Below are 18006 nucleotides of genomic sequence, written 5' to 3'. Positions count from 1 at the left end.
TCGACAATTTCAAAAATGTACAGAAAATCCATTTCCGTAGCCCTTATTATTTTCCTGAGGGTGCTTCATTCAGCACGAGGGTAGAAGTCTCTTCCTTAACAGGCTTCCCCGAAGATTGGTCTACCTCAGTACCAATTTTTTTCCTAAGGCGTTCTTTACAGTTCCCCCAGTTCCATACCATTTTCTTTTATTGAACAAAAACCTTTCCCATCTAGGAGTATCAAATTCTTTATTAAAATATTTTTAATATGAATCACATTTGGAAAAAAAATCTAAAATCGACATTCAATACTGCGCATGACAGGCTCTCGGCGATAATATGAGGAAAATTGGCGGGCACTGGCATCGTCCTGAAGGCTCTGCAAGATAAAAAAAGTTTCTTAACAAAAAAGACTTTTAACAATAACTCCACTTACAATGGCTTCCTTGAGACTTAGGAAACTTTCAAATTTCAATTGACATTTCATATTCTCCTGCCATTGCTGGTGAAATTGTAAATCTTCTCGACGAGGGCAACCACAGATAAGAATCTCTTTGAGATTTTTAAGCAATGTGGGCAAAATTTCCAATTGCTCATAGTTCAGCAAACGGCAATAATGAAAATTCAATTGTTGTAGATTAGGGAAATTTTCCATATTTTGTGATATTTTGTTAAAAACCTCCTCCGTCCATAGCCAGGCTTGGCCATTTATGCAGACATTCTCCCTCATTATGGCATATTTCTCAGGAGTCCATTGCTGCAGGGACTCATCTTCAATGTAGTAGCGATCATTTTCAAATTTCAAGGCGGAGAGTTGCGAAGATTTCTCGCTGTTATGGGCCAGCTCTAGGAAAAAATTCTCCTCAAAACTTAAAGGCATGAAATTGATCCAAAAAAATTGCAGACATTTCAAGCGGGGCAATTCCAATATGGCCTTTATCAGTGTCTGGTCCTGGGTGAAGGCAGTCAATCTCAAGGTATGCAGCTGAGTTAAATATTTGCATAGGTTTATCATTTTGGGTATATCCTTCATGTGTTCACATTCCATGATGTTTAGGGATTTCACTGCTCTTTTTTGTGTCAAGGCCAGCAGGTGATTGGGATCCAAATTGCGACAACATTTCAATTCCAAATTTTCTATGCTCTCTAAATCGGCCAAATGTTCACCCCACAGAAATCGATTGTCCCCATCCAACAGACGTATGGTCTTTAGGCCTCTACAGCTCTTGGCCAACTCCAAAATTGTTTGATCCTGCAGGAACTTTCCTTGAACCTCAAGTTCTTGCAGCATGGGAAAATATTGGAGATTTCTTTTGAAATTATCATTGATGAAGAATTTCAGATTTTCCATGGGATTACAGCCCATTTTCCATTCAATGTGTTTCAACAAATCCATATTGAAATAGGTGCTAAAACGTAGCTTCTCCACCTTTGGTCCACACAGCAGACATATATCTGAGATATCAGCATCTTCCAGATTTTGAGAAAACTTAAAGGTCAAATAGTTGTAGATGAAGTTGCGATATCTTTGTTGAAGAATTTCCGAGATTATATTGCGAAAATGTTGACACACTTTTGCCAGTCTCAATAAGTCCTTCAGGTCACACAGCTCGAAAATATGGAAGAGAATTTCCATAGGCAGTGTGGTGAGAGTGTAGAGAGATAAATTCTCCAGAGAACAAGTCAAATCTAGACTATCGCCCAAATTTAATCTGCAAATGAGAATAAAAGAAAAAAAAAACTCAATTTGAAATACAAATGCAAGCGTAGCCACTAACACTGTCACAGACACTTTCACCGAAGAATGAGAGAGAAGTCCCTTGGGAGGCCTTTATTGAACGCAAAGGGAAAGACTACTAAAAACACCATAATACCGAAAATGTATTAAAAACACTACCACTTCTACATACCAAACTGTCATACTAGCAAAAATTAAAGCTCTAGGAATCGAAAAAGCATGATCGTGAGAAAGATTTACATTGGAGTTATATCAGATTCTTGACCGATTTGCTCTGTACTTAGCACAATTGTTGGAAGTCATAACAGAACACTATGTGCAAAATTTCAGACAAATTTTTGGCTTCCAGGGACTCAAGAAGTCAAATCGGGAGATCGGATTATATGGTAGATATATCAGGTTACGGACCGATTTAAACCGTACTTTGCACAGGTAGGAAAAAATTCTCCTCAAAACTTAAAGGCATGAAATTGATCCAAAAAAATTGCAGACATTTCAAGCGGGGCAATACCAATATGGCCTTTAGCACTGTCTGGTCCTGGGTGAAGGCAGTCAATCTCAAGGTATGCAGCTGAGTTAAATATTTGCATAGGTTTGTTGGTAGTCAAAGCAGAACACTATTTACAACATTTTAGCCAAATCGGATGAAAACTTTGGCTTCCATGGGCTCAAGAAGTCAAATCGGGGGATCGGTTTGTAAGGGAGCTATATCAGGTTAAAGGTCGATTCGGACTGTACTTGTCGCAGTTGTTGATAGTCATAACAGAACACCACATGCAAAATATCAGCCAAATCGGACAGAAATTGCAGCTTGTAAGAATTCAATCAAGTTATAGACCAAATTTCAGCCAAATCGGACAAAAATTGGGCTTCCAGAGGCTCAATAAGTTAAATCGAAAGACAGGTTTATATGGGAGCTATAGACCAAATTTCAGTCAAATCGGACAAAAATTGGGCCTTCCATAGGCTCAAGAAGAAAATCGGGAGATCGGTATATATGGGAGCCATATCAGGTTCTGGACCGATTTGAACTGTACTTGGCACAATTGTTGAAAGTAATAATAGAACACCATCTGCAAAATTTTAGCCAAATCGGACAAAAATTGTGACTTCCATGGGCTCAAGAAGTCAAATCGGGAGATGGGTTCTATATGCCGGTTCTATATATCGGCTCTATTGCAATCCCCAACGACCTACACCAATAGTAAGTATCTTTGCTAGCTTTACGCGTTCAACCGATATCGTGATTTCCCTTTCCCTTGAAAAAAGGGCTACAAAACTACCCTCTCCCTTGGAAAAGGGTAATAAAACTACCCTTTCCCTTGGAAAAGGGTAATAAAACTACCCTTTGCCTTGAAAAGATGTAATAAAACTACCCTGCCCTTTGAAAATGTTTAAAAAAATTCCTTTCCCTTGGTAAAGAGCAATAAACATATCCTTTTCATTAAGAGGTAATAGGACTACCATTTTCCCTGAAACGGGGTAGAAAAACTACCGTTTCCTCGGAAACGGGGTAGTAAAACTACCCTATCTCCTGAAAAAAGGATGTAAAATAAGCCTTCCTCTAGCAAATGCTAATAAAACTACCCTTTCATTTGGAGAAGGGTAATAAAACTACTCTTTCCCTTGGAAAATTGTAATAAACCGGACTTTCACTAGCAAATGGGTAATAAAACTACCCTTTCTTTTGGAAAGGGGTTATAAAACTACCCTTTCCCTTGTAAAAGGGTAATAAAACTACCCTTTCCTTTGGAAAAGGGTAACAAAACTACCCTTTCCTTTGAAAAAGGGTAACAAAACTACCCTTTCCTTTGGAAGAGGGTAATAATACAACCCTTTCCTTTGGAAAAGGGTTATAAAACTGCCCTTTCCTTTGGAAAAGGGTAACAAAACTACCGTTTCCTTTGGAAAAGGGTAATAAAACTACCCTTTCCTTTGGAAGAGGGTAATAATACAACCCTTTCCTTTGGAAAAGGGTAATAAAACTACCCTTTCCTTTGGAAAGTGGTTATAAAACTACCCTTTCCTTTGGAAAAGGGTAATAAAACTACCCTCTCTTTTGGAAAAGGGTAACAAAACTACCGTTTCCTTTGGAAAGGGGTTATAAAACTACCCTTTCCCTTGGAAAAGGGTAACAAAACTACCCTTTCCTTTGGAAAAGGGTAACAAAACTACCCTTTCCTTTGGAAAAGGGTAACAAAACTACCGTTTCCTTTGGAAAAGGGTAATAAAACTACCCTTTCCTTTGGAAAAGGGTAATAAAACTACCCTTTCCTTTGGAAAGGGGTTATAAAACTACCCTTTCCCTTGGAAAAGGATAACAAAACTACCCTTTCCTTTGGAAAAGGGTAACAAAACTACCCTTTCCTTTGGAAAAGGGTAACAAAACTACCGTTTCCTTTGGAAAAGGGTAATAAAACTACCCTTTCCTTTGGAAATGGGTAATAAAACTACCCTTTCCCTTGGAAAATGCTAATAAAACTGCACTTTCACTTGGAAAAGGGTAACAAAACTACCATATCCCTTGGAAAATGCTAATAAAACTGCACTTTAACTTGGAAAAGGGTAATAAAACTACCATTTCCCTTGGAAAGCGGTAACAAAACTACCCTTTCCCTTGGAAAAGGGTAATAAAACTACCCCTTCCCATGAAAATTGGTAATAAAATTACCCTCTCCCTCTTATAGGGTTAATAGAACTACTCTCTCCCTTAGAAAAGGATAATAAAATTACCATTTCCCTTGAAAAGGGGTAATAAAACTACCCTTTCCTTACTAAATCGAATTTTTCCCTTGGAAGAGGTTTCTACAACTACACTTCCCCTTAGAAAAGGGCAACAAAACTAATTTTTCTCTTGGAAAAGGTCAACAAAACTACTTTTTCCCTTGGAAAAGGTAATAAAACTACCGTTTCCCTTAGAAAAGAGTCATTAGAGTACACTTTCCCTTGGAAAAGGGTAATGAAGCTACCCTTTCCCTTTGAAATTATCACTAAAATTACCCTTTCCCTTGGAAAAGGGTACTTAAACTGCCTGTTCCTTTTGAAAAGGGTAGTAGCACCATACCTTTTAGCCTATACAGCTAACCTTTCGCTTGAAAAAGGATAATAAAACTATCGTTAACCTTGGAAAATGGTAATAAAACTACACATTCCATTGGAAAAAAGTGATAAAATTACACTTTCCCTTGGAAAAGGGTCTCAAAACTATCCTTTCCCTTGGAATAGGTTAATAGAACCACCTTCTCTTTTGGAAAATTGTTATAAAACCTTTTTCCCTTGGAAACGGGTAATAAAACTACCCTTTCCTTTGGAAAAGGGTAATAAAACTACCCTTTCCCTTGGCAAAGTGTAAAAAACAAGCCTTTCCCTTGGGAAAGGGTAATAAAACTAACCTTTCCCTAGAAAAGGGTAATAATACTACCATATCCCTTAAAAAGGAGTAAGAAATCTTGGAGAGGGGTGCATAAACTACACTTTCCCTTGAAGAAGGGTACTAAAACTACCCTTTCCCTTGGGGAAGCATATCAAAACTACCCTTTCTTTTAGAAAAGAAAACTAAAACTACCCTTTCCCATGAAAAAGGGTACTAAATTTACCCTGTTTTTTGAGAAAGGGTACTTAATCTACCATTTCCCTTGGTAAAGAATACCTAAACTACCCGTTCCCTTGGAAAAGTGTTAAAAAACTACACTTTCCTTAAAAAAGTGTACTTAAACTACCCTTCCTCTTGGAAAAGGGTACTTGGCAACCAGTTAACTTTACTTTCTCTTGGAATAGGGTACACTCATATAAAAAAGTCTGCTGACAAAAAAAAAAAAACAAACACTGTCTGCATGTCTGTAAGTAGTTTATTTTGCTGTAGTAGTTTTGATATGACAGCAGGAGTTCTGCAATTTTAGAACAGCAGGCTTACTGCTGAAAAGTCTGTTGTTTGCTGAAAATGCCTGCTGCTTAATTATAAAGGGAATTTTAGAGAATGTAAGAGCGTGCTAAGTTCGGCCGGGCCGAATCTTATATACCCTCTACCATGGTCGCATCTGCCGAGTTCTTTGCGCAGTAACTGTTTTTAGGCAAACAAAGTATAATGAAAAAGGACGGAGGTGCGGCTATATGAAGTTATAGTCCGATTCGGGGCTCAAGAAGCGGAATCGGGAGATCAGTTTTATTTTGGAGCTGTATCAAGCTATAGATCGATTCTGACCGTATTGCACACGTATGTTGCAGGCCATGGGAGGAGCCGTTGTACAAAATTCGTGCTAAATCGGATGAGAATTGCGCCCTCTAGAGGCTCAAGAAGTCAAGACCCAAGATCGGTTTATATGGCAGCTATATCAGGTTATGGACCTATTAGGACCTTACTTCGCACAGTTGTTGGAAGTGATATCAAAACACTATGTGCAAAATTTCAGTCAAATCGGACGAGAATTGCGCCCTCTAGAGGCTCAAGAAGTCAAGACCCAAGATCGGTTTATATGGCAGCTATATCAAAACGTGGACCGATTTGGCCCATTTAAATCCCAACCGACTAACACTAATAAGAAGTATTTGTGCAAAATTTAAACTTTCTAGCAGTACTCCTTCGAAAGTTAGCGTGCTTTCGACCGACGAACGGACGGACAGACTGAAGGACATGGCTAGATCGACTTAAAATGTAATTACGATCTAGAATATAGAGTCTTTATGGGGTCTTAGACTCATGTTTCGAGGTGTTACAAACGGAACGATGAAATTAGTATACCCCCAACCTACGGTGGAGGGTTTAAAAATTAAAATAAATATCTGCTGAAATGCAAAAGTTGTTTAATTATAGCCACTACCATAGGATGAGGGTATACAAATCTAGTCATTCCGTCTGTAACACCTCTAAATATTCATCTAAGTCCCGATAAAGTATATATTCTTGATCGTCTCGACGTTCTGAGTCGAACTAGCCATACCTGTCCGTCCGTCTGCCAAAATCACTATAGAGGACGAACGCGTAAAGCTAGCCCCTTAAAATTTTGCACATATCGATGTAGGTCGTTGGGGATTGCAAATGAGCCATATCGGTTCAGATTTAGATATAGTTCCCATATAAACTGTTCTCCCGATTAGATTTCTTGAGCCTCAGAAAGCCGCAAATTTTGTCCGATTTGGCTGAAATTTTGCACATAGTGTTCTGCTATGACTTTTAACAACTGTACCAAGTACGGTTGAAATCCGTCCATGACCTGATATAGCTCCCATATTAACCGATCTCCCGATTTTATTTTTTAAGCCCTTGTAAGCCGCAATTTGTCTTCAATTTGGCTCACATTTTGCAAATAATGTTTTGTTATGACTTCCATCAACTCTGTCATGTACGGTTCAAATAGTTCTATAACCTGATATAGCTCCCATATAAACCGAACTCCCTATTATATTTCTTGAGCACCTGGAAACCGCAATTTTTAACCGATTTGGCAATTTTTACCCGAGTGGAGTTTTGTTACGACTTGACTTCTTGAACCCTTGAAAGCCTAAATTTTCATCGGAAATTTTGTAGATGGTATTCCATTATGACTCCTAATAACAGAGTCAAGTACGGTCCAAATAGGCCAAGAACCTGATATAGCTCCCATATAAACCAATCTCCCAATTTCACTTCTTGTTTATTGCTAAATTTCATTGTTGGGTTTTGTTGTTTGTTATTTGAAACACTTTTTTGTGGTTATTTTTCATTGTTGGATGTTGTTGCTTTTATTTGAAACCCCTTTTTACTGCTATTTTTCATCACTTGAATTTTGTTTTGTTTCGGGCACCAAGCATGATCTGTGGAATGTTGGGCTATTACTGCCTGTTTTGATTATTTTAGTAATTTTTTCTGGTTGAGATCAGGCAATTTCATTTCTTTCAAAACATTAAAATCAATTCTTTCATTTTATTTTATTTTATTTTCCAAGAGTCAGCAAACAGTGTTTGCTACTCTCAGCAGGCTTTTTTCTATGAGTGTATATGCACATTTTAAGGAGTGATAGGGCCTTATGACACTCAACGCTACCGATACTTTAACCCAAATATTGATATCAGTGTCCTACACTGCTTGCTTAAGACTTTCACTAGGGTCCCATATTATCATGTTCAGTCTGTATATCGAATTTGTGGAGTGGAAAAATCCGTGGCAAAATCTGTCTGCCTCTATATCTTGAGTCTTACTCTACACCCAAATACCTTTCAATTGCCTTGATCATTTTACTCGCCCCCTTTGAGGTTATTTGTATGCTTCCCATTTGCAGAAGTTTTTTCCTAGTGGGTCTGCCATTCAACTTACTTTTCAATAGCTCTCTCTTTCGCCATGGCCAGCTGATGTTTGTTGAATGTTTCCATATATGAACTTGCGACCAATGTATGCTGATGCGTAGATCAATTAAATAACAAAGGTGAGTGCTATAAGATCATGACAAAACTAAAATTTTTTATTTTATTATTTATCTCATTCATTTATTTATTCAGTTAATTTTTTAGGTAAAATTCCCTTCTTTTGATATACTTTTTTTCACTATATTCACTTTATTTTGAATTGTTTTTCTTTTATTTTTAGCTCACAAATGTATTCATTACAGCAATGAATGGCACCGAACCACTTAATGCCATGAAATAAACGAACCAACTAAACAAAGCAGAGAAGAGGGCAACAAAAAATCATCTGTTTTCGACCAGTCACTATCAAGGCATAGAGAGAAGATACCAACAACAATGCCTTCAAAGCCAAACACACCCTCCCCACCACACAACTCATTCACCAAAGGTGGATGGAGTGTAATGAAATAAACAAAATTCTGTATACATAACAGAGAGCCAAGCACTGAGAGCATACCACTTTTATATGATCATAGAAATATACAAAAAAGAACACAAAACTGTTATATTAGAATTTAATATCATGTACTTTTCCATAGAAATTTGTTAACTTTATATATTTTTTAATTATTATTATATTTTCCTATTCCTATTTCCTTTTACTTTTGATTTATAAATGTGGTTCAGCAAAGAATCGCAACACCGAACTACTTATTCCCATCAAATAATCGAATAAACTAAACCAAGCGGAGAGCAACACAACACATCTGTCTTCGACCAGCCGCTATCATTGCACATTGACTTTACCAACAACAATGTCTACACAGCCAACCCCCCACAGCATAATGAAACACACAAATGCCATATACACAACAGAGTACTAAGCATGGAGAGGAAGAAAGAGAGAGAGAGAGAGTGAGAGCAAATATTGGTAAACAGTGTTATTTGTATGAAGTATAGAGAAATAATAATGAGCTCTTGAGAGAGAAAGAGCCCATTCTAATATAACAGGTGTTTAAGTAAAGGTATGCTATCGCTGTTAATACGTGTATACGGGTATTGTCTTCAAACTCTAAGCAACGATTCAACATGAAGTGTTACCCACCACCATACGAAGGTAGGGATGAATTGTAATGTCTAAGTGAATCTGCTTCCTTTGCTTAATAGTGGTGGGTGTTCCAATTTCATGCTAAACAACTTAATGCCTGCTTACTTAAAAATTTCAATTTTAAAGTGTGGGCATAATTTGCAATTTTTTGCTAATTGAATTTTTTCCATTTTTAATTTTCGCATTTGTTTAAGTTTGGCTTATCGTTCTATCCTTATACATATATGAGCAACTTAATCAAGTTGTATGTGTTTCTAAGGTATTCACAAAAATATAGGCTTTTGGATCAATATGCCAACCAAAGTCAACACTCCTATCTGTGATATCCACTGAGTTTCTTTATTTCTTTGTGACTGCCAGGAATTCATCCTCCCTAGCGAAAGTAGACAGTTTCTGTTGCTTGCTTAGGCCACAAAGATCTATATTGGTAATACATATTAATATACAAACAATGAACAATCGTATACATAAAGGAAAAAGACTTACGAATACATGCAAAAAAAAAAAACATTTACATGCAAACATTTTTCGTATAGAAAAAAAGTTCGGGAGAACATTTTTCGTATAGAAAAAAGTTCGGGATAACATTTTTCGTATAGCAAAAAGTTCGGGATAACATTTTTTGTAAAGAAAAAAGTTCGGGGGAACATTTTTCGTACAGAAAAAAGTTCGTGAGAACATTTTTCGTCTAGAAAAAAGATCGGGAGAACATTTTTCGTCTAGAAAAAAGTTCGGGAGAACATTTTTCGTCTAGAGAAAAGTTCGGGAAAACATTTTTCGTCTAGAAAAAAGTTCGGGAGAACATTTTTCGTCTAGAAAAAAGTTCGGGAGAACATTTTTCGTCTAGAAAAAAGTTCGGGAGAACATTTTTCGTCTAGAAAAAAGTTCGGGAGAACATTTTTCGTCTAGAAAAAAGTTCGGGAGAACATTTTTCGTCTAGAAAAAAGTTCGGGAGAACATTTTTCGTCTAGAAAAAAGTTCGGGAGAACATTTTTCGTCTAGAAAAAAGTTCGGGAGAACATTTTTTGTATAGAAAAAAGTTCGGGAGAACATTTTTCGTATAGAAAAAAGTTCGGGAGAACATTTTTCGTATAGAAAAAAGTTCGGGAGAACATTTTTCGTATAGAAAAAAGTTCGGGAGAACATTTTTCGTATAGAAAAAAGTTCGGGAGAACATTTTTCGTATAGAAAAAAGTTCGGGAGAACATTTTTCGTATAGAAAAAAGTTCGGGAGAACATTTTTCGTAAAGAAAACAGTTCGGAAGAGCATTTTTCGTATAGAAAAAAGTTCGGAAGAACATTTTTCGTATAGAAAAAAGTTCGGGAGAACATTTTTCGTAAAGAAAAAAGTTCGTCAGAACATTTTTCGTAAAGAAAAAAGTTCGTCAGAACATTTTTCGTAAAGAAAAAAGTTCGTCAGAACATTTTTCGTAAAGAAAAAAGTTCGTCAGAACATTTTTCGTAAAGAAAAAAGTTCGGGTGAACATTTTTCGTATAGAAAAAAGTTCGGGAGAACATTTTTCGTATAGAAAAAAGTTCGGAAGAACATTTTTCGTATAGAAAAAAGTTCGGAAGAACATTTTTCGTATAGAAAAAAGTTCGGAAGAACATTTTTCGTATAGAAAAAAGTTCGGAAGAACATTTTTCGTATAGAAAAAAGTTCGGAAGAACATTTTTTGTATAGAAAAAAGTTTGGAAGAACATTTTTCGTATAGAAAAAAGTTCGGAAGAACATTTTTCGTATAGAAAAAAGTTCGGAAGAACATTTTTCGTATAGAAAAAAGTTCGGAAGAACATTTTTCGTATAGAAAAAAGTTCGGAAGAACATTTTTCGTATAGAAAAAAGTTCGGAAGAACATTTTTCGTATAGAAAAAAGTTCGGAAGAACATTTTTCGTATAGAAAAAAGTTTGGGAGAACATTTTTCGTATAGAAAAAAGTTCGGGAGAACATTTTTCGTATAGAAAAAAGTTCGGGAGAACATTTTTCGTAAAGAAAAAAGTTAGGGAGAACATTTTTCGTAAAGAAAAAAGTTAGGGAGAACATTTTTCGTAAAGAAAAAAGTTCGTCAGAACATTTTTCGTAAAGAAAAAAGTTCGTCAGAACATTTTTCGTAAAGAAAAAAGTTCGTCAGAACATTTTTCGTAAAGAAAAAAGTTCGTCAGAACATTTTTCGTAAAGAAAAAAGTTCGTCAGAACATTTTTCGTAAAGAAAAAAGTTCGTCAGAACATTTTTCGTATAGAAAAAAGTTCGTCAGAACATTTTTCGTCTAGAAAAAAGTTCGGGAGAACATTTTTCGTATAGAAAAAAGTTCGGAAGAACATTTTTCGTATAGAAAAAAGTTTGGAAGAACATTTTTCGTATAGAAAAAAGTTCGGAAGAACATTTTTCGTATAGAAAAAAGTTCGGAAGAACATTTTTCGTATAGAAAAAAGTTCGGAAGAACATTTTTCGTATAGAAAAAAGTTCGGAAGAACATTTTTCGTATAGAAAAAAGTTCGGAAGAACATTTTTCGTATAGAAAAAAGTTCGGAAGAACATTTTTCGTATAGAAAAAAGTTCGGAAGAACATTTTTCGTCTAGAAAAAAGTTCGGGAGAACATTTTTCGTCTAGAAAAAAGTTCGGGAGAACATTTTTCGTCTAGAAAAAAGTCCGGGAGAACATTTTTCGTCTAGAAAAAAGTCCGGGAGAACATTTTTCGTCTAGAAAAAAGTTCGGGAGAACATTTTTCGTATAGAAAAAAGTTCGGGAGAACATTTTTCGTCTAGAAAAAAGTCCGGGAGAACATTTTTCGTCTAGAAAAAAGTTCGGAAGAACATTTTTCGTATAGAAAAAAGTTCGGAAGAACATTTTTCGTCTAGAAAAAAGTTCGTGAGAACATTTTTCGTCTAGAAAAAAGTTCGGGAGAACATTTTTCGTATAGAAAAAAGTTCGGGAGAACATTTTTCGTATAGAAAAAAGTTCGGGAGAACATTTTTCGTATAGAAAAAAGTTCGGGAGAACATTTTTCGTATAGAAAAAAGTTCGGGAGAACATTTTTCGTATAGAAAAAAGTTCGGGAGAACATTTTTCGTATAGAAAAAAGTTCGGGAGAACATTTTTCGTATAGAAAAAAGTTCGGGAGAACATTTTTCGTATAGAAAAAAGTTCGGGAGAACATTTTTCGTATAGAAAAAATTCGGAAGAACATCTTTCGTATAGAAAAAAGTTCGGAAGATCATTTTTCGTATAGAAAAAAGTTCGGAAGATCATTTTTCGTATAGAAAAAAGTTCGGGAGAACATTTTTCGTATAGAAAAAAGTTCGTCAAAACATTTTCGTAAAGAAAAAAGTTCGTCAGAACATTTTTCGTATAGAAAAAAGTTCGGAAGAACATTTTTCGTATAGAAAAAAGTTCGGAAGAACATTTTTCGTATAGAAAAAAGTTCGGAAGAACATTTTTCGTATAGAAAAAATTCGGAAGAACATCTTTCGTATAGAAAAAAGTTCGGGAGAACATTTTTCGTATAGAAAAAAGTTCGGGAGAACATTTTTTTTATAGAAAAAAGTTCGTGAGAACATTTTTTTTATAGAAAAAAGTTCGTGAGAACATTTTTCGTATAGAAAAAAGTTCGTGAGAACATTTTTCGTATAGAAAAAAGTTCGTGAGAACATTTTTCGTATAGAAAAAAGTTCGTGAGAACATTTTTCGTATAGAAAAAAGTTCGTCAAAACATTTTTCGTAAAGAAAAAGGTTCGTCAGAACAATTTTCGTATAGAAAAAAGTTCGGAAGAACATTTTTCGTATAGAAAAAAGTTCGTGAGAACATTTTTCGTATAGAAAAAAGTTCGTCAGAACATTTTGCGTATAGAAAAAAGTTCATCAGAACATTTTTCGTATAGAAAAAAGTTCGTCAGAACATTTTTCGTATAGAAAAAAGTTCGTCAGAACATTTTTCGTATAGAAAAAAGTTCGTCAGAACATTTTTCGTATAGAAAAAAGTTCGTCAGAACATTTTTCGTATAGAAAAAAGTTCGTCAGAACATTTTTCGTATAGAAAAAAGTTCGTCAGAACATTTTTCGTATAGAAAAAAGTTCGTCAGAACATTTTTCGTATAGAAAAAAGTGAGTGAGTACTTTTTTCGTCTAGAAAAAAGTTCGTCGGAACATTTTTCGTATAGAAAAAAGTTCGTCGGAACATTTTTCGTATAGAAAAAAGTTCGTCGGAACATTTTTCGTATAGAAAAAAGTTCGGGAGAACATTTTTCGTATAGAAAAAGGTTCGTCAGAACATTTTTCGTATAGAAAAAAGTTCGGAAGAACATTTTTCGTATAGAAAAAAGTTCGTCAGAACATATTTCGTATAGAAAAAAGTTCGTCAGAACATTTTTCGTCTAGAAAAAAGTTCGTGAGAACATTTTTCGTCTAGAAAAAAGTTCGTGAGAACATTTTTCGTCTAGAAAAAAGTTCGTGAGAACATTTTTCGTCTAGAAAAAAGTTCGTGAGAACATTTTTCGTCTAGAAAAAAGTTCGTGAGAACATTTTTCGTCTAGAAAAAAGTTCGTGAGAACATTTTTCGTCTAGAAAAAAGTTCGTGAGAACATTTTTCGTCTAGAAAAAAGTTCGTGAGAACATTTTTCGTCTAGAAAAAAGTTCGTGAGAACATTTTTCGTCTAGAAAAAAGTTCGTGAGAACATTTTTCGTCTAGAAAAAAGTTCGTGAGAACATTTTTCGTCTAGAAAAAAGTTCGTGAAAACATTTTTCGTCTAGAAAAAAGTTCGTGAGAACATTTTTCGTCTAGAAAAAAGTTTCTGAGAACATTTTTCGTATAGAAAAAAGTTCGTCAGAACATTTTTCGTATAGAAAAAAGTTTGTGAGAACATTTTTCGTATAGAAAAAAGTTCGTCAGAACATTTTTCGTGTAAAAAAAAGTTTGTGAGAACATTTTTCTAAGTTGATGTGTAAGCATGATTTGTTTGGGCTTTTATGCTTTAACATTAAAAGGCTATAGGAATATCTTTACCCTCACACATTGCCACACATACACCAACTGACATTTCTTCCCTTGTATGCATATTTCATAATAATACTTTGATCTTGTCTGATATGTGGTTGCAAAGTCACGTATAACATTACACATTCATTTCAGGAACTTCGCTTCCATCTACAATGAAAGAGTGAGAGAGCCCACGTATTGTTATTCTCAAACCTTTGATGAGACACCGCACTCCCAATTACACTCCCACTTATGCTCTCACACCAACACCTTTCAGGCAGCCAAACACCCATACCTCATTCATTGGTTTGACTTCTGTAGCGGATGTGTGAGTGTGAGTGGGAAGATGAGGTTGTGTTGCTGGCAAGTAGGCAGTTTTGCCGCATAAAGTTTAAATTTCATTAATCATACGCGAGCGTATGCATGAAAAATCCTTACTAAGTACATAAACAACAGCAACAAATGAAACAAACAACCACAACTACAGACAAACTTTGTTATGCGTTAACGCTTGCTCGTCGTCTTCACAGTCGTTTTTCATCATAAACATCATCATAACCTTTCGTGACCGATTATTATTTTTTTGTTTTGGCCCATATTGGCTGCTGTTTTTTTTTTTTTGGCTTTTGGGGGCACTATACCCAGAATGTCAGTGGGGGAGTAAAATATTGATGTCATTTACCTTAAGTCGGCTTGAAAAAGTGATGTGCGATGGATGGTTAAACTGATTTAACCCAAAAATTTTATGAAAGGATATTTTGTTGCGTAGGTGAGGGCGATCATTTGTGAGTTCTTTTGAAACGTTTTAAGGCAGGAAAGGTCTCTCAGAGCAAAGGAGCACCAAGAGATACAAAATATTGCCTTGAGGCTATAAAAAGGAAATTTGTTATGAGATTTCCTTACATTAGGAAAAGGAAACTCAAAATATTTTAAATTGAATTTTTTAATTAAATAAAATTCTAAAATTTCGATTTCGCTTTCATTAATCTTCGATATTTGTTGAAAGTTTCTTCAAAATTTCATGTTTTTTGCCACATGAAATGTCATTTGACTTTTGTAGATTTGTTGACACAAGTCATAGCCATCAATGTCAATGATAAAAGCAACCGCACCAAGAAACGAGGAAATTAAAAAATGTTTGTTAATAAAAGGTGACAGAAACAAAGGTCTCAACAACAATGCTTGGCGATGAAGTAAAGTCAAGGTAAAGTCACATTTTTTCCTCATGCCTTTATTTCGCACAAATTTTCTAAAAGGAATGCCAAGAAAAATCACCACCTTGGCGCCTCAATGATTATTATAGCCAATGTTCACAGCACTCATACTCATACTCTAACCCATAAATGGGGGGGTAGCCACCCAAAGCCTCCAGATGGCATATTTTCTTGTTCACATCGCTCAGCTTTGGGTTTCTTTTCTTTTTTCCTCTACCTGTTATTAAACTTTGAACAAATTTTATAAAGTATGGCATGAGATTTGAAAGGAAATTATTTTGATTTCATATAAAGTATGTGAATGCAGAAAGTTTTTGGTTTTGAGTGTGAATGACATATGAGGTTAAACGAAGATTTGGTTTGGAGATTACCAAATTTCAAATTAAATAATGTGCCCTTGAGGGGCCAAGAGCTTTAATCGGTATATCGGTTTATATGGCAATACTTGGTAGAAATGCCAAAATTCAGCAAAATCGTTCAATATATGGTTTTATAGGGCTAAGAACCTTAATTGGGATGTCGATCTATATGGCAGCTAATCGAAATACAGTCTGATACTAGACGAACCCGGGCTGCTCCGCTGTGCCATTATAGCATCTGTTCGCCTATGATGCTGAACGCCTGCGTTTGAATCCTGGCGAGAACATCGGACAAAATTTAAAGCAGCGGTTATCGCCATGTCTTACTGGTGTCTCACTGCGGCACGCCGTTCGGACTCGGCTATAAAAAAAGGTCCTTTATCATTGAGTTTAAATTTAAATCGGAGAGCACAGACAATACAACAATCGAAACCATTTCTTGTTTTTTGGTGACTGTAAGAGAGCAAAAAAAATTCGAACAAATTCCATCACCAATGTTCGAGATTCTTTTTAGAATTTAGGGTATTGAGAAGTATTTTTTAGGGGAGGGATGGCACCGCAGACAGTTCGACTCAAATATGGTTATCAAATTCGTGCTACACTCCCAAATCTATTTAATTTGAGCCCCATATGGCCATAGTCGGTAAAAATGAATCGTTTGAAGGGTGATTTGGAGCTAGGCCGGTCACCGGTACTTTGCCCTGGATATAGATATCAATTTCGTTCTTTACTCCCAAATACCGTGGATTTGAGCTCCACGTTGCCATAGTCGGATATGGAGTTCAGTTAGGCGGTGCTTTAGGGCGTACCCCCAAAAGACTTGGCTTCAAAATTGGATATCAAATTCGTTTTCTACTCTCAAATACCTTTCATTTGAGTCCCATATTGTCATAATGGGTCAAATAACCCATTTGACGTATCTTTAGCAGGAAAAGCGTCACTTGGACTTGAACGCAAATGTTAGTGCCATTTTCGTAATCTACTCCCAAATACTTTTCATTTGAGTGCCATAAAGCCATGGTCAGCTAATATTCCCATTAGGTGATATTTGAGAGTGGGGCGACCTCCCATTACTTGGAACTAATTTTTTATGCCGTATTTGTAATCTAATGCCGAATACTTTTTCAATTGAGTCCCATGTTGACATGAACGTGTAATACATCTGTTTAGAGGAGTTTTGGGGTTGGGGCGGCCCGCTGGTTTCTTGGACCAAAATTTTAATACGATATTAGTTTTCTAGTCTCCACTAACTTTCATTTGATTATCGATCTGACTTTGTATGCCAAATTCGAAATCTACTCCCGAATACCTTTCATTTGAGCCCCATATTGACATGAACATCCAATATGTCTGTTTGGTGGAGTTTTGGGGTTGGGGTGGCACGACGGGTGCTTAGACTCAAATTTTAAGACCATATTCGTATTCTACTTTCCAATACCTTTAATTTGATACCCATATTGTCCCGATCGGTTGACTTTTGATTTTTGGTGGTGTTTTTGGCATAAGGGGGAGGGTCCGCCCCGTCTCCGATATCGAAAAATTATATAGCCTATGTTTCCTTGCAGACCAACCTACACAATATGTGAAAATATTGAGAAAATCCATTTTGCCGTTTTTGAGTCCATACGGAACAAACAAACAAACCGAATACCATATAGCCATGATTTGCGAATGTGCCCATTTTGGGCGTTTTTGGGGGAGTGGGGTGACTCCCTATACTTCGACATGAATTTGTATACCAGATTCGTTATCTACTCCCGCATAAATTTCATTTGATACCCATATTGTCATTATCTGTTCACTTTTGATTTTGGGCGGTGTTTTTGGGGTAACGGGGGAGGGTCCGCCCCTTCCGTTATGAATAAATTATAAAGCATATTCCTACTTTCTGACCATATTCGTAATCTACTCTTGAATACCTTTCATTTAAGTCCCATATTGTCATGATCGTCAAATTAACCCATTTTAAGGGGTTTTGGGGCTGTAGCGGTCCCCCAGTTACATGGACCAAATTTTTATTATGAAATTCGTACTCTACTCCTGAACACCTTTCATTTGAATCCCATATTGTCCTGATCGGTCCAGTTTTATTTTTGGGTATTACTTTGGGGTAAGGGGAGGGTCCCCCCCCTTCCCGATACCAAAAAATTATATAACCTATGTTTCCTTCCAGACCAATCTACACACTCAGGTTATGCTCCGATTCGGTCCATACTTGCTTTGGATGTTGAAGACCATAGCAGAAGTCATTGCAAAATTTTAGCCAAATCGGAAAAGAATTGCGCCCTGTGGGAGCTCAGGATATAAAATCGG

General features: G+C 36.0%; 1 protein-coding gene across 4 annotated transcripts; it reads right to left on the bottom strand.

The window, feature by feature from the left end:
- Nucleotides 1-212: 212 nt before the first annotated feature.
- LOC106093248 (uncharacterized) lies at nucleotides 213-8756 on the bottom strand. Of its 4 annotated transcripts, none has more exons than XM_013260285.2 (4): nucleotides 8700-8755; nucleotides 8008-8142; nucleotides 417-1692; nucleotides 213-359 (listed from the first exon to the last, which is right to left on the bottom strand). In XM_013260285.2, exons 2-4 carry the CDS (start codon nucleotides 8061-8063, stop codon nucleotides 273-275), a joined length of 1419 nt encoding a protein of 472 aa, XP_013115739.2. In that variant the 5' UTR covers nucleotides 8064-8142; nucleotides 8700-8755; the 3' UTR covers nucleotides 213-272. The 4 variants fall into 4 exon arrangements, with proteins under 4 accessions (XP_013115739.2, XP_013115738.2, XP_013115740.2 ...); XM_013260284.2 differs by lacking the exon at nucleotides 8700-8755 and adding an exon at nucleotides 8227-8624; XM_013260286.2 differs by lacking the exon at nucleotides 8700-8755 and adding an exon at nucleotides 8283-8301.
- Nucleotides 8757-18006: the final 9250 nt, after the last annotated feature.

Source organism: Stomoxys calcitrans, chromosome 3 (genome assembly GCF_963082655.1).
Source record: "Stomoxys calcitrans chromosome 3, idStoCalc2.1, whole genome shotgun sequence".
In the NCBI taxonomy this organism is placed as follows: Eukaryota; Metazoa; Arthropoda; class Insecta; order Diptera; family Muscidae; genus Stomoxys; species Stomoxys calcitrans.
Note: the sequence above shows the minus strand (reverse complement) of the source record. Positions and strands in the feature narration are given on the sequence as shown.